Source organism: Phoenix dactylifera, chromosome 4, assembly GCF_051530095.1.
Source record: "Phoenix dactylifera cultivar Ajwa chromosome 4, Ajwa_hap1_PhDact_Kaust_v1.1, whole genome shotgun sequence".
NCBI classification, from domain to species: domain Eukaryota; kingdom Viridiplantae; phylum Streptophyta; class Magnoliopsida; order Arecales; family Arecaceae; genus Phoenix; species Phoenix dactylifera.
In genome coordinates, this window is record NC_143193.1 from 7,151,381 (window position 1) to 7,176,537 (window position 25,157).

The 25,157-nt window shown below is 42.1% G+C and overlaps 2 protein-coding genes and 1 long non-coding RNA gene across 3 annotated transcripts; all 3 read right to left on the reverse strand.

The window, feature by feature from the left end:
- Positions 1-1,731: 1,731 nt before the first annotated feature.
- On the reverse strand, positions 1,732-6,630 carry LOC120113106 (uncharacterized). The gene is made up of 2 exons (XR_016400200.1): positions 5,586-6,630; positions 1,732-3,192 (listed from the first exon to the last, which is right to left on the reverse strand). It is a non-coding gene; the product is annotated as an uncharacterized LOC120113106 (long non-coding RNA).
- Positions 6,631-6,895: 265 nt separating this feature from the next.
- LOC149753627 (uncharacterized) lies at positions 6,896-13,627 on the reverse strand. The gene is made up of 2 exons (XM_089930080.1): positions 12,044-13,627; positions 6,896-6,930 (listed from the first exon to the last, which is right to left on the reverse strand). The coding sequence occupies exons 1-2, from the start codon at positions 13,260-13,262 to the stop codon at positions 6,917-6,919; spliced, it is 1,233 nt and encodes a 410-aa protein (XP_089786206.1). The 5' UTR covers positions 13,263-13,627; the 3' UTR covers positions 6,896-6,916.
- Positions 13,628-16,270: 2,643 nt separating this feature from the next.
- Positions 16,271-16,597, reverse strand: LOC149753628 (rapid alkalinization factor-like). Its single transcript, XM_089930331.1, has one exon. It carries the CDS (start codon positions 16,595-16,597, stop codon positions 16,271-16,273), a length of 327 nt encoding a protein of 108 aa, XP_089786457.1.
- Between the last annotated feature and the right edge of the window lie 8,560 nt (positions 16,598-25,157).

The following is a 25,157-nucleotide window of genomic DNA, read 5'->3' on the forward strand; positions in this document are numbered from 1 at the left end:
AATTATCATTTCTGAATTGCTAGCATTATGCAAGCTCCAGTAGTTCCTCATGGGGTCCACCATGTATATGCTATTGTTACTCACACCGAATTACAAGTGTTTCTCCTAACACAGTAATAGATAGGGTGACATCGATGATTTTTTTTGTATAGTGGTATAGCCGTAGCAAAAGAAAAACATGAATCCGGGAACTTTCTTTATCACCAAAGGCATTCTACACAGGAATATTAGTATGGTATACTGTCTAAATTTAGGGAAGCTTTCACATTTATAATGAAATTTTCAAAGATTGACCATCTATGTGTTATTCCGCATAATAACATTCTGTCCAATTCAAGTGTTTCTCCTAACACAGTAATAGATAGGGTGACATCGATGATTTTTTTTGTATAGTGGTATAGCCGTAGCAAAAGAAAAACATGAATCCGGAAACTTTCTTTATCACCAAAGGCATTCTACACAGGAATATTAGTATGGTATACTGTCTAAATTTAGGGAAGCTTTCACATTTATAATGAAATTTTCAAAGATTGACCATCTATGTGTTATTCCGCATAATAACATTCTGTCCAATTCACTAATTTGTGGTAAGATACTGAACTCTTTTCTTTGAAAAATGCTTGAAAAGATATCTCCAAAGTAGATGGTGACACCAAAGCTTGATGTTTGGAGATGCTTCAGTAGTTCAATTTTGTCACTCAAAAAGTGACTCGGGGGTTTGTTGCAATTCTATTGCTTACTTTTGTGCTGTCCATGTATAAAAGAGAGAGAAAAAGGAATTATATATGTTCATTATTTTCCTTTCTCTTGAGAAATAGCTTCTTCTGCTATGATTTAGCCTATCTTATTTCTTGTAAGTGCTAATTTATTGAGTTGGTAAGATCATCCCTTTTCTTTAAAAAAAAAAAAAATAATAGAATATATAAGTAACTCGTGGTTAAACATTTATCATTGGATATTAATTTAATAAACATCTAATAATTGTTTGTGTTGCATATTAGTAAACACCTAGGTAGCTGGGGTGCCGTTTCTTACTCGGGAAAAAAATCTTATATCAGAAAGGAAAAGTAAGAAGACACACAGGGTGCAGTCTAGTTGCTTTTATTGGACCATAAATAGTAACTTTGTAAAAATTTATTATGCCTAGTTGACAGAAGACATTATTCTACATGTCTCTTGATCAAGCAAAAGTAGGATATTATTGTGCACATTATGGACTAAGGGTGCCACATCAAATGCATCTTGCTGAGCTAGAGGTTGTCTTGTTTTGATTCTAAATTATCGGTAATTAATCTTGATAATTGAGGCTAAGTTGTTCTTCTTAGCTCAAACTTGGGCTAAACTTTCTGGTCAGAACTGAAATTAGGTTAATGGTTCACTGGGATTTGACTTAAGAGAGCCAAGCCTAACTTCTTTTGATTTGCTGTCTTTCTAGTAAATGATTCAAGATTTTTAATGAGAATGTATTATTTTAAAAGAAATTTATGGTAAAGGTGATACTATTATTGCCTTTTTGCATCTTTTGACGTTTATGATGGTGCTCTATATATCTCTTTCAGACAGCCTCATATCTCCCCATAACCTCATATCTTTAGTATCTACCTACTAAAGTAAAGGTACGGTGGTTGCGCTGAAACTTGTGTGCCGCAAAAACTTGTATTTATCTTTTCCTTTTTTTTTTACAAATTAATAAATTTGTAAACCTAATGATGCCATGTTAGAGAAAGTTTATGTTATATTACTATTTGATTTTCAGATTTTCTTGCTCCAGTTTATATCACATATGCCTCTAATTAATAGCACTACGTAGAGGTCGGTATTTTCTACTGATAAATTTTGTACCAACAAAATTAATGAATTAGTAAGCTGATACCCAAGTCTTGAGCTAGTTAAGGCAGCTTGCTTGCTGACTTGAAAATTTCATGAGCGTCCATGAGATCATGGCCTTTTGCAAGCTATCTAGATATATAGAAATCCAATGCAAATTGGATTTCGAGAAGGCCATTAAAAGATTTGATGGGAAATTCTTGTTCCACATGTTGTAAACTAAAAGGTTTCCCTCGCATACAATTGGTTGGATCAGAGCTTTCCTATCATCTTCTTCAACTACTGTTCTTAATGGCTGTCCAGAAAGATGAATTAGATGCAGGAAGGGATTGCATATATACCTCTTTCACCCTGTTCACCCTGGTGGCAGATCCGGTTTCTGGGATCCTCAACAGGCTGAAAGGAGTTCACAATTTGTTCATTGCTATTTTCCTCTAATAATCAGTGTAAGTTTTTGGCAGCCAAAGCTATTCTAATAGGATTTGAAGGCGCAATGGGACTCAAGATTAACATCCATAAACTTTCTAAGCTGTCAAAATGTTTATTAACTCAATAGATAGGTGGAGATATGCTTTTTTTGGAAGCGCAAAGACAGTGAGTGGATTCAATTGTCTTGTGAGAAGGGTGTTTGCAAAGGCCATGTATGGAGTGGATTCAATTGTCTTGTGGAAGTACCTAACGCATGAAAATAAATTGTGGAAGAAAATGATCAGTGTTGCATATTACTCTAGCAAAAGTTTGGAGCAAAGGAGTAGGAAATATTTGGAAGGCCTATTCCCAATTCCGAGCGAAATTAATATATATTATCTTGTTTAAATAAATTTATATAAAAAAATTAGTCCAATAGTTTATGAAGTATAGTGAAAGTCGAATGCCATGCACTATAAGCTCCAATAGCATCTCTAATATCTGTATATCATCTATCAAGCCTTACCAGAGGCTCAATATCCACCTTTGTTATCTCAATAAACATCTCCTAAAGTTGATGAGACCTAAGTGCATTTTTTTTTTCCTCCAATTTTTAATTGGATCTTTGCTTGCATGAGTTCCTAGTGCCACTTCAAGATGAGGCATTCTGGAACTCTTTAACATAACTTTATTTCCTTCCTGCAAATAGAAATTCATATTCAATAATATGCAACAAATCAACCAAAAAGATAAGTTTATAAAAATAAATCATACAATAAAATTGTTACGATAAAAGTATGGTGAAGGTATATAGTAAGAGTAATTTAGAACCCATTTACATTAAGCAAAGGAGCATGATGTAACTTTGTTGTTGTTGATATATTTCCCTGCAACTTACTGAAAATATGTTATAAGTTTTGTTGTGGCAATTTTTCACCCTGCGAGCATGGTGCTGCCCTGAAATGGGAAAAGAATATAATTAAATCCTTTCGATCAAACTGACTAAATTTTAAGAAGTGCTCCTCTTGAATCTGTCAAAACTTGGTACCCTACAAAGAAAAATCCTTCAATTCCACATTGAATAATTAATAAAAGAGCTCCCTTGCATCTCTCATGAAGACCTTTATTTACTTACTTTTTTAAGCAAATATTGCAAAGAACCCATCAAATATTTCACTAAGGCAATGAAATCAGTACAAAGAGGGGTGGAGGGGAGAGGAGAAATTGTAGATGATAACTAAAAGTAAAACGCAAACAATGCAAGCGCACACACAAGAAACTATAGAATGCTGATATGACGAAGTTATATAATTACAATGTGCTATCTATAAACCTTTAATGTGACCCTGAAATATTTAAATCTTCACCTAGCTTAATAACAGAAGACCTATCGTTGTCTTTTTTATCTGCAGCACTGAATGCATCAAGCTCATGCTAGAACATGTGCTTATGTGCATGCACAAGCAAAATGCCTGCAGCCAGACCCCACATACAGATGTATATGCATGCATGTATTTTGAATGTTGAATAATTGTGAATATCTAACATGCCTTTTAGGAGCCCTTCATACCAAATGGTAAGAATACTCAAGTGCATCAGCAAGATGGGACTTACTTAGGGGATACACCTGAAAGGCCAGCAAAGAACAAACCAAATGAAAAACCAGAGCATCAGCCTACCTGGAACTAGCTCAAGAGAAGTATAGCATATTGCTGCTGCTAATAAGGTACCTCTAAATGCCAACTGCTGTTGGTATTTGTGTAAAAAAATATGAGAAGGAAAATCTTCAGGTGCAAATGTATTTGGCTGCCTGTCCACCTTTTCAAGTGATGGATGCACCAGAGCTAAAACTAGAAGGAAGATGAGATTAAGCAGTTCTATGTTGTGTATAGGTTTTCTACTAGTGTTTCCATTACTGATCACCAACTGTGCGCCATGTATTTGGTTGCCTTTCCCTAAACATTTGCATATGAATTAGTGTAAAAGGATCCTAACCATTTGGTTAGCATAATGTCTATATTGATCCAACCAACATTACAAACGTAAAATAGATAAACCTACACGAGTTTTAGCTTAAACCCCTGATATCCAAATTCATATCATATACTTGTATGTCAAATTCTTAAACTCCAATTCATTCCCCACATGGGAAGGTATACACCTCAGGATTTCTCTGCATAATAAGCATGGAATGCACCTATTGTTCCTCTAGCCACAATTATGACATTGAGACTGATAACAAGATTTTATTAAGCCACCAACAGATATCAAAATACTATGAACAGCCTTCAGGTACTGATACTAGTTGTCTCCAATAGCGGTAAACAAAACTACACAGTTTCCTTAATGAAGGGATGCAATTTGAAGTCCAAAATTTAACAATCCTACTTGAGTAATTTGCACCAGTAGTTATGAACCATCAGGAGGATCACACAGACCACACATATTTTCAATAAAATATAGTATAAAAATTTTGTAGTTGCAAAATCAAAGTTGACATGCGCCAAGATTGCATCTGCAAACAGAGTTCCAAATTTTGAAAACTTTCTGAACTTGCAAAAAAGTACACATATGGGAGCTGTTGCAATAACAACAACAACCAAATCTCTAGGACCCAGAGAGATTTCTCAGGAATATCCTAGATGTCAGTCAAAGTTTACAACTTGGTATGTACAAATGAATTGATAAATAAATAAACTTGAGCAATTAGATTAACCAATATGATCATATGACCCTTAACAGAACTCTTGATAAAGAAGGCCTCAGAAATACTAATAGTTAAGAATAAGGGTAACCAATCTGGACTTGAAGAAAATAGTACAATATAATATACCCATAGAGGCAGAAAATTTATTTGGTCTCAATTTGCAACATGTATAAGACTTAAGTCAAGGTATACATGATCAGTGCGGACTTCGTACAAAAGCCTCAAACTTAAATATCATGATCATCTAGAATTCTAGATCTCAAAATACAGAACAAGAGGCAGTAAAACAGGAAGCAATTAAAAAGGTGAACCAAGAATTTGGCACAAAAAGAAAAAAAATCAATATTGATCAATGAAAGAAAAAACAGAAATTCAGTAGAACATAAGAATGCCTAGGGAATTCATAAAAAACTATACCAAAAAAAAACAAACAAGTTGGTCAGGAAACACACGAGTAACACGCGAGGACCTTTAATGAAAAAAATACCAGAAAAACAAAAGGTGCACATAAAACTACCAAAAACCCAAAAAAGCCAGAAAGCAATTCCCAAAGAAAAGAAAGATTTCCATGAAAATAATACACAGGAAGAAAATGGTGGGAGATGAGAGAAGAGGAAAGGAAGACAAGCATAAAGTGACTCACCAAGCCATGAGAAAAGAAACATGAGACCCACATTCCAATACCATCACTCTAACCCTAAGAATTTCAAATCGCACGATCCAACAATCCAACGAAAAATCGACAAAAATCACACAAGCAGATGTTGGCAATAGGCGTGGAGAAGTGGAGGAGTCCGGAGGATGAGGAGGAAAAGGGAAGTGGGAGTGCGCACGGTATAGCGGAAACAGAGGGAAGGGCAATGGCACGACGCATTTTATTTTATTTTTTTTCTTTCTAAGGCATAAAAGGGAGGGAGAGTCGCACCCGTTTCATTAAGATAATGATAGAATTGCAACATGTAGCCCATTATCCGTTAACACTATCCAAATGGCATTTCCCTGCATGGTATAATACCAGTGAGTCTTAATTAGGTAGAATCGCACTATCAATGACAATATCATTATTTGTTAAATATGAAATTACATCATTATTTTTTCTTCTTCGAGATTGGTTTGAGATATATTTAATTAAAGAAAATTCAGCTTTAGATTGGAAATTAGTGACTCTGACTCCAGCTATTTAGTTGAGAAAAGTTCTCTTCTCATTTCCATTCCAAAAGAGAGAAAATTGCCCTAATCTGATCCAATCAAAGAGAAAGATGACTCGTCTTGACATGCTCTCAACTCGAATATCTACAAAGAGATTTGGAAGAAGATGAAAGAATTATGAAAGTAAGACTTAAGTTCTATTTTCTTTCATTGATAATCTAAATTCGAAGTACACAACCTTTATTTATAATAGTGAGATTTACTCCTGCACAATTCATATTGAATTTCTCTTACCAGCTCTAATAGAAATTTCTTTCCTAAAAAAAATAGCTAATACAAATATATTCGAAAAAGCTAAAATTTTTCAGAAGGTACATCTCGATTTCTAAATCAACTTTGTTTTCTTTTGCTCCATCTGATTCTTCTCATGTTAAAAGATACGTCTAATCAAAGTCTTACTCACAAAAAAAAATTGTAGTTTTATTGGCCCGTTTCAGATCCTAAATAATAGAATTTGAGCCTGATTGCTAAGGGTGTCACGCCCCGAGCCCGAGGCGCGGCAGACGCCGCACGCCCGCACGGCGGACCGCACAGGCGTGCAAGGCATCGGATTACATCAAAGCAAATACAGATGTTCAATACTTTATTTAAGGATTAATAGCAGATGCTTAAAATTGACTAAATACTTAAAGTCATTCAAAAGCAGTCTTACAAAACTCCAAAATAACATATGCCAACATAATTCAAATGTCCAAACTAAACTAACTGAAATGTCAAAAACTGAAGAATCATCGGAATTCTAACGCACTCCCCAATCCCGTGCGATCAAGCCTCTGGATCTGAAAAACGAAGAAAACAGAATAATGAGCTACACTAGCCCAGTAAGCAACAAAATACCCCAGAGTGGGGTCAGAGCATATCAGATCAAAATACAGGATAATGTTTGAAACAAATCACAAATAATATCATTTTTGTTTTTATAAAACTCTGATATCATAATCTCAACATGATAGGCTACGGCCACGTAACCCAGTGGCATGGGTTGCACAGAGTGCCAGAAACCACTATTGTTAGTCACCGGTGGAAACGGTGTCCAGAAACCACTATTCTAATCACTGGTGGCGCGGTGTCGAAACCGGTTCCTCACAGAATACAAGTCGACAGGTCCAACGTATAATCCCCATTGGCGGGGCCAGAACAGAACAGACAGATCATAGCCATGCTGAGAATATATATATATATATATAAACAGATTTCATAAATTTTTCAGTCATAGTTTACGGATTTCAGAGCATAATTTTCAAATGAAATTTAACATGCCAGACCCATTTTACTAAATACAAAATATATTTCAGAATTTAATCTATTTATCTGAAAATCACACTTGAAGTATTAAGTTACTTACCTCTTCTCGCTTAATTCCTACTTCAGATAGGCGGATCAGGTTCACCTGTTTAAATTTAATTAATTCTTTGTTAATATCAGAATTAAGCAAAAATCCAAAAATAATATTATTGGACACGGCCCAACAGGGCCCATAGTTAGCCCATAATGGGCATGGCCCGATAGGCCCATATTGGGCACGGCCCAATGGGTTCGGGTTTCGGGTTCCGGGTTTCGGATCCGGGTTCGGGTTCCGGGCTTGGATCTGAAAAGGGCCCAAGCTGGGCCCACAAGGGTACTGCCCGACTGGGCCCAATCGGACTGGACTGGGCCCAAGTTGGGCCTGCAGTGGACTGGGCCCAAGTTGGGCCTGCAGTGGACTGGGCCCAACGGGCCCAATTTGGCCCGTGATGGGCTCCTCCTTCCCCAAACCCCCTCACGGGCAGAGGAAGCAGGAGGGACAGAAGAGAGAGGGAGAGGGCCAGCCCGGGTGGCCTCCAGCCTTCGGCCTCCGGCCTCCTCTTGGTCGACGGTCAGCCGGCCGCTGGCGGCCGGCGGTTGCGGCGGTGACTGACGAGGAAGAGACCGAGAGTGGTCTCGGTTTGGGGCCAAAACAAAGGGAGGAAAGCATGCATCGGCTAAGATCGGAGAGCACAAACGGAAGAGGGCTTACAGGCAGTCGGCGGAAGTGGCGGATCTCGGCCGGGGGAGGCTCGGTCCGGTGTCAGGCGGCGGCGGCGACGCTTGAACCCAAGGAGATGGGTCTCAGAACAGGGGGTGGCTGCGAGGGGGATCCGGGCGGCGCTTGGTCGGGAGGGTACACCGGTCGGAGAAGAGGAGGAGGGAAGGAAGAAGAGGAGGAGGAGGAGCTCGGGATGCCCTAGGGTAAGGAGTAGATGGGGCTTTATAGCCCCATCGCAACGGTTCTCCGCCGCGATGTCAAGCGAGATCCACGGCCGATTCACGGCCGTGGATGGACTAGGAGGGGCGCTGCGGGGATCTCGCGGCGCCCTTGCCTTGTTTGCCCCTCCGGAGGAGCCGGAGAGGATCGCCCACGCGATCCTCTGTTCCGGCTCCTTCCCCAAATGAATCGGGGCTGAAGTCGGCGAGGGCTGCCGACTTCAGCCCCGTGTCTCACATTCTTCCCCCCTAAAAAAAAAATTTCGTCCTCGAAATTTAACATACCTTAGCTTGCAAAAAGGTCCGGATATTTTTCCTTCATCTCGTCCTCCAGCTCTCACGTGGCCTCTCGTTCTGAGTGATGGCTCCACTGGATCTTAACATAAGGAATCGTGCGCCTCCTCAACACTTGCTCTCTTTTATCAACCACACGTACAGGCTGCTCAGGATATGTCAAATCTTCTCTAAGCTGCAAGGGAGCCACTTCTACCACATGGCTCATATCTGGAATATACTTTCTTAGCATGGAAACATGAAAAACATTGTGAACTCCAGACAGTGAAGGTGGAAGTGCCAATTTGTAGGCCACTGCTCCTACTCTTTCCAGAATCTCAAAGGGGCCGACATAGCGTGGACTAAGTTTTCCGCGTATTCCAAATCGCATCACCCCTTTAGTAGGAGACACTTTCAGAAACACATGATCTCCGACCTGAAATTCTAATTCCCTTCTTCTATTATCTGCATAACTTTTCTGTCTGCTCTGAGCTATCCGGAGGCGTTCCCTGATCAGCTGGATCTTCTCTACTGTTTGTTGTACAATCTCGGGGCCCATAATTTTTCTTTCACCAACATCATCCCAACAGATAGGTGATCTACACTTTCTTCCATATAGAGCCTCATAAGGTGCCATTTGAATACTTGCCTGGTAACTGTTATTATATGCAAACTCAACCAAAGGTAAGTGACGGTGCCAAGAACCTTTCATATCCATTACACAAGCTCTTAGCATATCTTCCAAGGTTTGAATGGTTCTTTCTGATTGGCCATCAGTCTGAGGGTGGAAAGCTGTGCTGAAGCTCAGAGTGGTCCCCAAGGCTTTATGCAAACTACTCCAAAAGTGAGATACAAACCGCGAGTCCCTATCGGAAACAATGGATACGGGTACTCCATGCAACCTCACTATTTGTTCAATGTAGAGCTCTGCAAACTTTTCCAAGGTCATTCCTACCTTGAATGCCAAAAAGTGTGCCGACTTTGTCAATCTGTCCACAATCACCCATATAGCATCATAACCTTTAAGAGTGCGAGGCAACCCGGAGACGAAGTCCATAGTGATGTGTTCCCACTTCCATTCAGGAAGTGGTAGGGGCTGCAACAACCCTGCCGGTCTTTGATGCTCTGCTTTAACTTGCTGACATGTCAAACACCGAGCCACAAATTGTGCAATTTCTCTCTTCAAATTATTCCACCAAAATGTGCCTTTCAAATCCTTATACATCTTAGTACCCCCAGGATGCACTGTATATCCAGTATTATGAGCTTCCTTCATAATTTCATTCTTTAAATTGGAGTCATTTGGAATACACATTCGGTTCCTGTATCTCAATGATCCATCCTCATGAAGTCTGAATTCTGATTGAGAACTTGATTCAATATCACTTTTAAGCTTTTGCAACTGAGGGTCATCTGCTTGAGCAATCCTGATCCTCTCTATCAAGGTAGGTTGGACACGTAAATTTGCCAATTGTGCATCGGAGTCATGCCAACATACCACAATTTCTGCTCTCCTCAGATCTTCCAGAATTTTCCTCTGAGAGGTGAGTAAGGCAGCAATACTACCAGTGGATTTTCTGCTCAGTGCATCTGCTACCACATTAGCTTTTCCCGGATGGTAATGAATAGACAAATCATAATCCTTCAGTAACTCTAACCATCTTCTCTGTCTCATGTTTAGTTCCTTCTGGGTAAAAAGGTATTTCAAACTTTTGTGATCAGTGTACACCTTACAAGATTCACCATATAAATAATGTCTCCAAATTTTTAATGCAAACACAACAGCAGCAAGTTCCAGATCATGAACGGGGTAGTTCTCCTCATATGACTTTAATTGTCGGGAAGCATATGCAATAACCTTATCATTCTGCATCAGTACACAACCCAATCCTTTCTTTGAGGCATCACTGTAGATGGTATAACCTTCGCCACTATAGGGAAGGGTAAGGATGGGAGCGGACACCAAACGTTGCTTAAGCTCCTGGAAGCTCTGTTCACATTTATCTGACCACTCAAACTTAACTCCTTTACGAGTTAGTCGAGTCAAAGATGCAGCAATAGAGGAAAAATTCTCAACAAATCGTCTATAATATCCTGCTAGGCCCAAGAAGCTGCGAATCTCAGTAACACTATTGGGTCTGCTCCAGTTGACCACTGCCTCGATCTTCTTTGGATCCACATAGATACCCTCTTTAGATATTACATGCCCTAGGAACATCACACTGTCTAGCCAGAATTCACTTTTCTTCAACTTACCATACAACTGCTCTTGTCTTAGGGTTTCCAGTACTAACCTCAAATGTTGCTCGTGCTCGGCCTGGCTCCCAGAATAGATCAAGATATCATCAATAAAGACTACTACAAATTTGTCCAGAAAGGGTCTGAACACCCTGTTCATCAGATCCATAAAAGCTGCAGGGGCATTTGTCAGTCCAAAAGGCATGACCAAAAATTCATAGTGCCCATAGCGAGTACGAAAAGCAGTTTTAGGCACATCTTCAGCCCTTATCTTTAATTGATAGTACCCAGAACGAAGATCAATTTTAGAGAATATCTGAGCACCCTTTAACTGATCAAATAAGTCATCAATTCTTGGTAGAGGATACTTGTTCTTTATTGTTGCTTTATTTATCTCTCGATAATCAATACATAATCTCATACTACCATCCTTCTTCTTTACAAATAAGACTGGAGCTCCCCAAGGTGAAACACTAGGTCTGATGAAACCCTTATCAAGAAGATCCTGCAACTGCTCCTTTAATTCTTTCATTTCAGCTGGAGCCATTCTATAGGGGGTCTTAGAGATTGGTGTGGTACCAGGAATTAAATCAATTGCAAATTTAATTTCTCTATCTGGTGGCAAGCCAGGAAGGTCTTCCGGAAAGACATCAGGGTATTCATTCACTACTCGAATATCTTCCAATCTTTGATCTGATTGTCTGGTGTCAACCACTGTGGCAATATACGCCATACTCCCCTTTCTAAGCAGCCGCTTAATTTGCATAGCGGAGACAACTCGAGGGGAGGTATAAGCACCACTCCCTACGAAGCTGAATTCGGTATCTCCGGGGATCTGAAAGTTTACCCGTTTCTCATGGCAATTAATGGTGGCAAATTGTGATGCTAACCAGTCCATACCGAGGATTATGTCAAAGTCATGCATATCTATAACTATTAAATCAGCAGGCAAGTCTCTACCTACAATCCGAATTGGACAAGTCTTGCAGACCTGATTACCAATCATCCCACTCCCTGCAGGAGTGCTAACATGCAGATCATACTCTAATTGCACACAAGGCAGGTCATGTTTTTGCACAAATGTAGATGACACAAAGGAATGCGTAGCACCAGAATCAAATAGTGTATGAGCATAAACAGAAGCAACTGGCAATGTACCTGACACCACCGTGTTGGATGCCTGAGCATCCTGCTGAGTCAGTGCATAAATACGACCCTGTGTGCGCAGTCTCCCCCCTTTCTGCTGCTTAGGAGAAGAAGGCTGAGCTGACTGAGCCGGAGCAGGAGAAGCTTGCACTTGCTGGTTTCTTGAAGTTTGAGGCCTCTGAACTGATCGAAGGTCCTGTTGAGGACACTCAGCTACCTTATGACCCTGCTGGCCGCATCTAAAACAGGCACCAGATAATCGTCTACAGTGTTCAGTCTTATGCATACCACCACATGCATCACACTTCTGCTTCTCTTGCTGAATAGTCTTTCCATCAGATCCTTGCTTCCCTGATTGCCAAGATTGGTTATGTGATTTTGCAGTTTTGCTAGAATTCTGTCCACTGCGAGCATCATAATCTCTGCTTCTCTTCTTTTGTTTCTTATCTTTGGCATCATAGGTTTCTTTCCAGACAATTTCCAGATTCTTAGCCCTGTCTACCAGATCATCATAGTTTGTCGAGTTTATTGCGGCCAAACTCCGACGTAAGTGAGGCTTCAATCCTTCTTCAAATCTCCTCATCCGAGACTCTGCATCCATGACGAGGGTGGGAGCAAACCGAGATAGCCTGTCAAACTCTGCCTCATACTCATCCACAGTCATAGTTCCTTGATTCAGATTGAGAAATTCCCTCTCCAGCTCCCTCAGGCGACTGGAGGGAAAATACTTGGAGTAGAATGCTGTGCGGAATCTCTGCCAGGTAAGCGCCTCATGCTCGGGTGCCAATGTGCGCTCCACAGACATCCACCAATGATGAGCTCGGTCCTGAAGCATATAGGTGGCAAATCTGACCTTCTCTTCATCGGTGCACTCCATTGCCCTGAAGGCTTTCTCCATTTCATTTATCCAGGTTTCGGCCTCTTGAGGACTAGTGGTGCCTTTAAAAGCCGAAGGTGCCATCCTCTTGAATTCTGCTATACTCCTTCTTTGCTCAGGAGGAGCAACATCCTGCTGGACTGGTTGCTGAGGTTGTTGCCTCTGTTGGCGTACTAACCCGACGACCTCCTCGATCAGTTCGAGCACCCGAGTTTGATTTCCGGCGGCAACTTCTGGAGTTGATTGACCCTGGGTCCCTGAGTTATGCGGTGCCTCGCCCGCTTGGTTAGTAGGGGCTCTTCCCCGAGGGCCCCTGACCATCCGATTCAGGCTACGGACACGACGAGGCGGCATTCTGATTCAGTAAAAATATATAGATATTATAAAATCATCCAAACAGAATAATACGAAATAGTTAATAAAATAAATAAACATTATCCCCTTATCTGGTTCCTACCCATCTCTCAACCTTTCTGACGGATCCTACGAATCCTAAAACTTAGGCTCAATATAATTGTTTCAGTTACAATCCCTAGTGATCTTAAACCTGAGCTCTGATACCACCAAATCTGTCACGCCCCGAGCCCGAGGCGCGGCAGACGCCGCACGCCCGCACGGCGGACCGCACAGGCGTGCAAGGCATCGGATTACATCAAAGCAAATACAGATGTTCAATACTTTATTTAAGGATTAATAGCAGATGCTTAAAATTGACAAAATACTTAAAGTCATTCAAAAGCAGTCTTACAAAACTCCAAAATAACATATGCCAACATAATTCAAATGTCCAAACTAAACTAACTGAAATGTCAAAAACTGAAGAATCATCGGAATTCTAACGCACTCCCCAATCCCGTGCGATCAAGCCTCTGGATCTGAAAAACGAAAAAAACAGAATAATGAGCTACACTAGCCCAGTAAGCAACAAAATACCCCAGAGTGGGGTCAGAGCATATCAGATCAAAATACAGGATAATGTTTGAAACAAATCACAAATAATATCATTTTTGTTTTTATAAAACTCTGATATCATAATCTCAACATGATAGGCTACGGCCACGTAACCCAGTGGCATGGGTTGCACAGAGTGCCAGAAACCACTATTGTTAGTCACCGGTGGAAACGGTGTCCAGAAACCACTATTCTAATCACCGGTGGCGCGGTGTCGAAACCGGTTCCTCACAGAATACAAGTCGACAGGTCCAACGTATAATCCCCATTGGCGGGGCCAGAACAGAACAGACAGATCATAGCCATGCTGAGAATATATATATATATATAAACAGATTTCATAAATTTTTCAGTCATAGTTTACGGATTTCAGAGCATAATTTTCAAATGAAATTTAACATACCAGACCCATTTTACTAAATACAAAACATATTTCAGAATTTAATCTATTTATCTGAAAATCACACTTGAAGTATTAAGTTACTTACCTCTTCTCGCTTAATTCCTACTTCAGATAGGCGGATCAGGTTCACCTGTTTAAATTTAATTAATTCTTTGTTAATATCAGAATTAAGCAAAAATCCAAAAATAATATTATTGGACACGGCCCAACAGGGCCCATAGTTAGCCCATAATGGGCATGGCCCGATAGGCCCATATTGGGCACGGCCCAATGGGTTCGGGTTTCGGGTTCCGGGTTTCGGATCCGGGTTCGGGTTCCGGGCTTGGATCTGAAAAGGGCCCAAGCTGGGCCCACAAGGGTACTGCCCGACTGGGCCCAATCGGACTGGACTGGGCCCAAGTTGGGCCTGCAGTGGACTGGGCCCAAGTTGGGCCTGCAGTGGACTGGGCCCAACGGGCCCAATTTGGCCCGTGATGGGCTCCTCCTTCCCCAAACCCCCTCACGGGTAGAGGAAGCAGGAGGGATAGAAGAGAGAGGGAGAGGGCCAGCCCGGGTGGCCTCCAGCCTTCGGCCTCCGGCCTCCTCTTGGTCGACGGTCAGCCGGCCGCTGGCGGCCGGCGGTTGCGGCGGTGACTGACGAGGAAGAGACCGAGAGTGGTCTCGGTTTGGGGCCAAAACAAAGGGAGGAAAGCATGCATCGGCTAAGATCGGAGAGCACAAACGGAAGAGGGCTTACAGGCAGTCGGCGGAAGTGGCGGATCTCGGCCGGGGGAGGCTCGGTCCGGTGTCAGGCGGCGGCGGCGACGCTTGAACCCAAGGAGATGGGTCTCAGAACAGGGGGTGGCTGCGAGGGGGATCCGGGCGGCGCTTGGTCGGGAGGGTACACCGGTCGGAGAAGAGGAGGAGGGAAGGAAGAAGAGGAGGAGGAGGAGCTCGGGATGCCCTAGGGTAAGGAGTAGATGGGGCTTTATAGCCCCATCGCAACGGTTCTCCGCCGCGATGTCAAGCGAGATCCACGGCCGATTCACGGCCGTGGATGGACTAGGAGGGGCGCTGCGGGGATCTCGCGGCGCCCTTGCCTTGTTTGCCCCTCCGGAGGAGCCGGAGAGGATCGCCCACGCGATCCTCTGTTCCGGCTCCTTCCCCAAATGAATCGGGGCTGAAGTCGGCGAGGGCTGCCGACTTCAGCCCCGTGTCTCACAAAGGGTGTCGCCCCCTAAAAGATATGACCTCACATTAGATATCTCAAATATTTATCCGATTTAAAAATATATATATTTTAATTGAACATCATATGATAAACTTATAATCTTCGAAAGTTTGGATTGCGACTTGGCTTCTAGATATGGAAGATCTCACCCTTGGATCCTGTCTAGTATCCAAAGTGGTTCACATCAATTCTAGAGATCCTTTTAAATCATAATCTCTTCAAACTCAATTCTGGCTCTTCTTGTAGTATTCAGATTTTAGTATATTGAGTTTACTTATAAAATAATTTTTCAAAACTATCCTTTAATTTAATTAATTTTCTAAAAATTAATCTAAAAATATTTTATTTCTAATTTTCTTTTAGTTATGAACTAAATATGTTGAAAAAAAAATATTTATTTTGATCCTATCCGAGATTGCAAATCAAACGTACGCTTATAACTAACTCTTGAACCTGCACTGTGCTTATCCTAGATGACAATCTTAGCTTTCATGCCTCTTGCAATAGATCTAAACCTCCACTAACAAAAAGCATTGCGGTCCCAGTCAGCCCCCTCCATTTTAGTACTTGTACTCACAAGTTTTTCGTTTTCCTTTGCTTAGTCAACCATAAAATCATTCTCTTATGGCAAGCAATAGCCCAACAACAAAATATCCAACTCAACTAGGAATTTAACATCAGCCAAATTTTACAAAACTAGCATATTCCAGCCAGTGGCATGGAGACGAGAGGGTACAGACTTAGCCACAATAGTAGTCTCAGAGCGAGAGAGACTCTACCGGTCGAGCTAATGATCCCTCAGACCCGGCAATGGTCGTAGGCATTGCAGCCACGGCTGGGTTTGTTGCCGGACCGGGGAGGCACGCAGTTGCCGACATAGGGCTTGCCTTTGCCGGGATTGCAGGCCGGTCTGTCTGGGTTCATGGCACCGTAATCGAGATCCCGCCCTTGCTGGAGGAACCGCCGGTGTGTCTCCGAGTCCAGCAGGAACTCCTCCGCCGCTTGGCATTCAGCTATGGATCCATTGCACGGCGTGATCTCGGCTCCATGGATGATGGAAAACAGAAAACCACCGAAGAGAAGCACCACGGAAAGGAACCAAACAGGAGCTTGCTTTCTCCCCATCTTTTCCCCTCCTCTTCTCATCTCATGCTTTTATAAACTGCACCAACTCCGAATAAAGTGCTATTATTGCGTGCCCATGGACAAAGTGACCGAGCACTGGCCCGTGCCATCACTCCTTTGTAGATTATTGTTATTCGGACTATAATATTTAGCCAACTAGTATTTTCTTCATGTCTCTTAAATGACATAATACTAGCCATTGCTCACAGTTTATGTTATCGTTTTTGAGATTAGATATTCACATTTGAATATTTACAAAAAATATTACTCAGTTCTTTTATTTATACATAGTGAAATTGTTGTACAACTACCGAGCATTAGTCTTCTTATACAATGCTTGTTATGATAGAATGAGTGACAATTTGAGTTGTAACCATCTTTCATTTATGCCATGATTGTCATATAAATGGAGATATTTAGTTCTTTAAAGTATCATCTTGTGCAGTTGAGATATCATCTACAAGTTTTCTTAATAATATAATACTACATACGTGCCTACGCAAATCTAGCTTTGTCTTATTGCATCAAAGGACTTAATTGTATCTTTTGAGGATAAACAAAAAAAAAGGTTATCCTAGAGTTCCTATCCTTTTTCTGTTTTAAGCTTTACGTCATCGTGTTGTAAGGGTTGGAATAATGTTAATGGTGGCCCTAACATTATGAGACTCACCCACCGCACTAGGAACCATTCAATGAGGGAACATACGTGGAGATTGGTAACATGTCTTGTCAATATTATTTGTTAAAGAATGATGCATGATAATGAGTCCTATTGCCATTGAATTTTGGATTGAAGTTGGAGTGCAACTTAACTAATTCTGAGGTTGGCAGAGACCGAGCTGGATGAGATAGTCGAAGTGTGCGAGATCTGGTTTTCTCCGGGGAAAGCCTGCAAGAAGTCTGCTCGCCGAAGAGTTTCCAGTGGAGGACCTTCCGATGCCCAAGTTAGAATAGAGAGACGATAGTATGAAAGAAAGAAATTTCAGCAAAGTAGAATTATTTGAGTGAACATAACATAACGTGACCTACTTGAGGAACCCTGGATTGCCCTTTTATGTAGGCAGATCATTTTGTCATTACTTAAGTTGATGCGATGGCATGGGCGACATACGGCGTCGATCGTGCACTGACTGCAGTGCTACCACAACAGTTAGTTTTTAGAACAATTGCTATCAGCGCATGCCGATCAGCCTTAGCAGATGGGCTCCTCGGTTGGGGCCTAAATTGTTTACCTTAGTCTATACCGAGGTCAAGGAGGTCAGTCCGGTCTGAGGTCGAGTTGTCCAACATTTTTTCCATCACTTGCCCCCCACTTTCGAGGCCGAGCTGCATTTAAGTTCGGGCGATAGAAGTCATGTCATCATCTCGATCAAAGACAAGGCTTTTGTTAGGAAGCATTAAATGCGTCAGTTGGTCTTCTCGAAGCATCACTATATCCGAGCTATCTTGAGGTATCATTATTATGGGGTTATCCCGAGGCATCAATATTATGGTGTTATCTTGATATGCTATTAATGCAACAATGCTGGTAAATCGCCCATATCGTATCCCGAGCTGACATGTGGCTGAATCGGGTCGTGTAGCCAAACAATTGCTTTGATCAGGGTCGTTCAAGCCTCTATATAAAGGTAATCCTCCCCCTCAGTTTGCACTCTTGCTTCATTTGCAACTCTGCTCGAGTATGCAAGCTCTCGGGTGGCACTCCGGCAAAGTTCCCTCCAATTCTAGCTGTTAGGAACCCGCCCATGCCGCTGATATTTCAAAACAAAAATCAGATGGCAGCGGAAAGGAGGCATGTGCGGGATCAACGTTCATCGCATGAACGTTGTTTCGAGACCTTTCGTAATTAGGTAAGAATTAAAACTTTTAAAACCATTAGGAAGATCAGATCTTCACCTTGCGCGGGTAGATGATCACCGCAAATCTGAATTCGTGGTTTTCGGAAGAGGGTTCGCTTGAAGCCGTTCAAACGTCCGGCCTCTACGGGTATCCACACGAAGTAGAGGACCGATCAAATCTTTCTTGTCTTCCCGGGGTGCTAGCTCCCTTGCAAAGACTTCTTTTGATGGCTGATCTCCTCTCTTTCAATCAACTCTTGATTGCACTTGAGAGGAGGAAGAAGAAGGATGAAGAAGAGGAAGAAGATCAAAGCCCTTCACAGCCTTCTTCTTTTCTCATGCGTTGAAGCCAAGAGGAGGAAGAAGGGATGTCGCCAAGGTCTTCTTTCCCTTGCACCTTGCTTGCGGTTGAACCAAGGGAGGAGAGGGGAGGGTGGCGGCAGCAAGAGGAGGGCTTCAAGTGCATTAGGGCGCCGGCCCCTTGCCTCCTCTTATATAGCCATCTAGGGCTCCTACAATCTAGGAGCCCTAGAGTTAATTCCATAAGAAGGGGGCGTCGGCCCCTCTCTTCATGCCGCACACAAGGAGAGGAGGAGGGGCGTGATCCCTCCTTCTTGTGATGCCCTAATCCTCCTCTAAGGAGGATTAGGTGTCCCTCTTATGCTAAGTCCTAATCCTATTAGGCTTTAACCAAATCATGAATCAATTGGGTTCAATCCATGCTAGTCCTAATCCAATTAGAACTTGAATGAACCATGACTCAATTGAACTCTTCAATCCTAATCCAATTAGGAGTCATGTTGATTCATTAGATTAATAATTAATTTAGACTTAAGGAATCCTAATCCAATTAGGATGTATTTAATTTTAGTCCTAACCCAATTAGGACTCTATTTGAATCCGAAGTCCTAATCTAATTAGGATTTCTAGGAATCCTACCCCAAGTAGGAATCCAATTTTAATTCAAAATTCCTAATCTCATTAGGGTTGTAGGAATCCTATTCCAAGTAGGAATCCCAGTCCTACTCCAACTAGGATTCCCAGTCCTAATCCAATTAGGACTCTAGGAATCCTACCCGAAGTAGGATTTGTATTTAAGTCCAATTAATTAATTCCCTTTGTTCCTTCTTCAACCGAATATCAATCGAATTGATTACTCGTGATTCATAATCACTATTCAACCATCGGATCGGTCAATACTTCTAGTGTGTGTGACCCCATAGGTTCTACTCTGACTGGTAGTGAGATATATTATGATCTCTATCACAATATCATTGAAAACTCCTTTCAATGGGTTGGAACGATTCCAACTCAACTCATTAGGGTTTATCGATCATCAAGATAATCCCTATGAGTCCCACCATCCATCCACCAGTGACACCTAGCAGCATGTAGTGGCTACCCAGTAGAATAGAAAGATGAACCTCTAGGTGCAGTTAACATGTGATACAGTCCTACTATCGTGGATCCCTACAGGACGAAGGTCATGGACAACTCGTCAAACCCCATCGTCTGTCATATGTCAAGATTTATTCGACTTGAGTTCGATAGTGGAAAACTCTTTTTCCACTTTATATTACTGCCCTGGCCAAGGTCTTAGAACTCAGTCTAACAAATCACATAGGATCACTCCTCTTCTATCAAGGTCGATAGATTCCTTATAGGTGCGTACCCTACTCCTACAGTGAACTTACTGCAGCCAATCTACACTGCATGGACCCATATGGCTAGAGACCATGTATGTGTGCAGTCAAACTACAATAACCTCACTGTGAGTAGCCGAAGCACCGCAGGTCAAAGGACCAGTCACACTACTGCAACATCAAGCAAGTCACTGACGAGTGGATAGACATCCAAGTGACTTCTTGTCTTGGTCACGCTCAGTACCCTTGTTCTCTAACAAGCACCTGCACTATCACTTCAGTGTCCCTACACTGTGGACTCAAGTCTCGTCCATCCATAAGGAAAGTGATCTGTGCACTGATCGGATCGATCACCGTCCTCGTGATGATCCATTGATCAGGAGCATTTAGAAATTAATCACCAATGATACATGGCTTAAATTCTCAACTCTTGAGAATATGTATCATCATCTTATTAATTCCTTGGACGATTCATAGACACATAAATAATATGAATGAAAAGATGCCTTTTATTTATTTAATAATAAACAGTCAAGTACAAAATTATGTTCCTAGAATCAACAATGTGTCAGCCAAATTGGCTTCTAGGGCATACATCTAACAATCTCCCACTTGCACTAAAGCCAATTGGTCATATATCTTAGGCCCATCTTCTCAAGGTGGGCTTCAGTCTTTTGCTGACTCAGCTGCTTAGTGAACGGATCCGCCACGTTATCCGCGGAGTCTACTCTCTGCACCTTTACATATTTCTTCTCAACATAGTCGCGTATGAGATGGAAGCGCCGCTCTATATGCTTAGACTTCTGATGAGACCTTGGCTCCTTAGCAAGGGCTATGGCGCCATTATTATCGCAGTAGAGTGTTATGGCATCTGATGTCATCACGTCCTACTCTGCAATGAATTTCTTGAACCAGAAGCCTTCCTTAGCAGCTTCAGAGGCGGCGATGTATTCAGCTTTCATAGTAGAATCAGCAATGATCGGTTGTTTAGAACTCTTCCAATTTACCGTACTATCATTGCACAAGAACACATATCCAGATGTTGACTTCCTGTCATCGACATCAGTCATGAAGTCTGAATCTGTGTACCCTTCTACCTTTAACTCTGATGATCCTCCAAAAACCAAGAATAAATCTTTAGTTCTTCTCAAGTACTTAAGAATATTCTTCACAGCTGTCCAGTGTTCTTCACCTGGATTCGACTGATATCTGCTTGTGACACTCACAGCAAGAGCTATATCAGGTCGTGTACACAGTATGGCATACATGAGGCTTCCTATTGCCGATGCATAGGGAATCTTGCTCATGCGTTGAATCTCTTCAGATGTGTTGGGGCACATCTTCTTGGAGAGATGAATTCCATGCCTAAGGGGTAAGAGACCCCTCTTGGAGTTTTCCATGCTGAACCTCTTCAGCACCTCCTCTATGTACATTTTCTGTGAAAGGCCAAGCATCCTTTTAGATCTATCTCTATAGACCTTTATTCCCAAAATATAGGATGCTTCCCCAAGGTCTTTCATGGAGAATTCTTTTGACAACCAGACCTTGACCGAGGTTAGCATGGGAATATCATTCCCAATCAGGAGAATGTCATCTACGTACAGTACGAGAAAAACGACAGCACTCCCACTAACCTTTTTGTAAACACACGGTTCCTCTTCGTTTTTGATGAAATCAAACATTTTGATTGCGTCATCGAAACGAGTGTTCCAACTCCGAGATGCTTGCTTTAGTCCATAGATGGACCTTTGCAGCTTGCAGACCTTGTGATCTCCATCACTGGAAGTGAAACCCAAAGACTGTTCCATATAGATATCTTCATTAAGATATCCATTCAGGAAAACAGTTTTCACATCCATCCGCCAGATTTCATAATCATGAAATGCTGCAATGGCAAGCAATATTCGGATGGATTTTAGCATGGCTACAGGTGAAAAGGTCTCCTGATAGTCAATGCCCTCGCGCTGACTATACCCTTTTGCCACAAGCCTTGCCTTATAGGTCTCTACCTCTCCATCCGAACCTATCTTCCTCTTGTAGATCCATTTGCATCCAATAGGTACAATACCTTCTGGTGGGTCTACTAAGGTCCAGACTTGGTTGGAATGCATGGAGTCTAACTCTGACTTCATAGCTTCCAGCCATTTCTCGGAATCGATATCAGATATCGCCTCGTTGTAGGTTTTGGGATCCTGTATGTGATCCCTATCTCCCACTAGGAATATTTCCTCGGTATCCTCTTCTAGTATACCTAAGTATCTATCGGGAGGATGAGAGACCCTACTAGATCTACGAGGTGGTCGAGGGACATCGTGTACTGGCTCTTTATGAATGGGTTCTATAGGATCCATGACTCGTTGCTTTTCAGAGACTTTCTCTTCAAGCTCAATTTTCCTCCCACTGCCTCTATCAAGGATAAACTGATTTTCCAAGAAGATGGCATGACGGCTCACAAACACATTGTGATCATCTGAGACGTAAAAATTGTATCCTAATGACTCTTTAGGATATCCTATAAAACGAGCACTTATGGTCCTAGCCTCTAACTTGTCCGCCTGTAGTCTCTTGACGTGGGCCGGACATCCCCAAATCTTGAGATGACCCAGACTTGGTTTCTTACCATGCCATATCTCATACGGTGTGGTAGGAACGGATTTAGAGGGAACTCTATTCAATAAATAAATCGCTGTGAGTAAGGCATCTCTCCAAAGGAACATAGGTAAATCAGTGAAGCTCATCATGGACCTGACCATGTCCAACAGGGTCCGATTCCTCCTCTCTGACACCCCGTTGAGTTGAGGTGTACCCAGAGGTGTCCATTGTGAGACTATGTCGTTTTCTTTGAGATAGTCCCGGAATTCCCCACTAAGGTATTCTCCTCCTCGATCTGATCGAAGAGCCTTAAGAGATTTTCCGGTTTGTTTTTCTACTTCATTCTTGAACTCTTTGAACTTTTCAAAAGATTCAGACTTGTGTCTCATAAGATACACATACCCATATCGTGAATAATCATCGGTAAAGGTAATGAAGTAAGAATAACGTCCCCTGGCTGGCACATCGAATGGGCCACATACATCTGTATGTACTAGGGTAAGTATTTCAGTGGTCCTCTCCCCATGTCCTACAAAGGGCAATCTAGCCATTTTTCCTTGAAGACAGGACTCGCAAACTGGATATGACTCGGAAGTCAATGAGCCGAGAAGCCCATCTTTATCCATTTTGTTCATCCTATCCTCTCCAATATGGCCAAGTCTGAGGTGCCACAAATATCTTTGGTTTATCTCATCTCTAGATCTTTTGGATCCTTTGGCACTCACTTCTTGCTCGGTAATATTCACAGATACATCCATATGTAAATGATAGAGACTGTCGATCATGAAACCACGTGCGACTATTTTATTTCTTAAATAAATAGAACAGCAGTCTTTGTCAAAAGTAAAAATATGACCTTCCTGTGCTAGACATGAAACAGAAATCAAATTTCTGCTAGCAGCAGGTACATAATAGCAGTCTCTAAGTAATAAACTAAATCCAGACGGTAGTCGCAGATGGTAGGTGCCCACAGCCACAGCAGCAACTTTTGCCCCGTTGCCAACCCAAAGGGTTACCGCACCTTCCGCCAGCCTTCTACTTTCCTTTAGACCCTGCATGGTAGTGCACAAATGAGCACTAGAACCAGAATCTATAACCCAACTAGAAGTAGAAGAAACCGTTAGATTAGTTTCAATTATGAGCAAGTCTATACCTTCTGAAGGCGTGTCACCTTTCTTGTTCTTCAGGCTCTCGAGGTATGAAGGACAGTTTCTCTTCCAGTGGCCTTCGACATTGCAGTGGAAACATTTTCCTTTGTCGTTAGCCTTTTTCTTTTGAACTTCCTTCTTTGGCTTCTTGTCTTTCTTCTGCTTCTTAGCAGGCTTCTTTTTCTTCCAAGTAGACTTTCTCTTGGAACCAGAAGTCAACTCAGCAGCAAGGACATTGCCCCTTGAACCTTTCAAGGCTCCCTCAGCAGTTACCAACATGTTGATTAGTTCAGTCTTAGTGCATTCAATCTTATTCATGTGGTAGTTTACTATAAACTGACCAAATGAATCAGGAAGTGACTGTAGGATCAAATCCACTTGTAATTCCTTGTGCATGTCCATACCGAGCTTCTCAAGCTCCTCCAGATCCTTGATCATAGTCAGACCGTGATCATGGACAGACTGCCCCTCGCGCATCTTTGTTTTGAAAAGCCTCTTGGACACTTCAAAACGAGCTGTGCGACTCTGCTCACCATACAACTCTTGCAGGTGTGCCAGTATGTCCCTAGCAGTCTTCATATTTTCATGCTGGCATTGGAGTTCTTTTGACATGGATGCCATCATATAGCATTTTACTCTAATGTCATCATCCAACCACTTTTTATGCATCTCACGCTGAACATCAGTAGGACGTGTTGGTAGTGTGGGGATATCTGAATCGAGTATGTAGCCTATTTTCTTACAGTCCAAAATAATTTTGAGATTTCTAAGCCAGTCTTTGTAATTGGTTCCGGTCAGTCGGTTGGTCTCAAGAATACGGGTCAAAGGGTTTGATGCTGACATTGTATCTGCAGAGAGTAAAGATTCTAGTTAGACTTTTGTACTTGATCCTAATCTGTTCTAAGGTCTTTTAGAACAAATGTAACTCCCACTTTTTTCTCGAATCCCTCACACTCTCCTGGTAGGAAAACGGAAATTCCACACGACTAGGATTTCTAGTGGGTACTGCGGTCCCACCGATTTACATGCCACCTCACCTAACAGTTATTGGTGACACATAGATGGATGAGTGTACAACTCTTGTACAATGCTTCTCAAGCATGGTGCAGTGTAACTTGGTCTCTAAGCCATGAAGACCTCACCTAACAGTTATTGGTCCCATTTCTTAGTTAAGTCAGACCCACCGTATAACCGTAGGAATAAAGTCGTCATTGGGTCCTCACCTAACAGTTATTGGTGCCCAACCCCACCTTTACCCTACAACATCTCATGTCTATAGAGAGGTCCAGCCCCCCGATGCAACTTGACCACTGTGTCCAGCCGAGACAAATCAACATCA

Bases quoted from the DNA above. Each gene is read 5' to 3' on its own strand.
- LOC149753627 (XM_089930080.1), bottom strand. From the start codon at position 13,262: ATGCCGCCTCGTCGTGTCCGTAGCCTGAATCGGATGGTCAGGGGCCCT.
- LOC149753628 (XM_089930331.1), bottom strand. From the start codon at position 16,597: ATGGGGAGAAAGCAAGCTCCTGTTTGGTTCCTTTCCGTGGTGCTTCTC.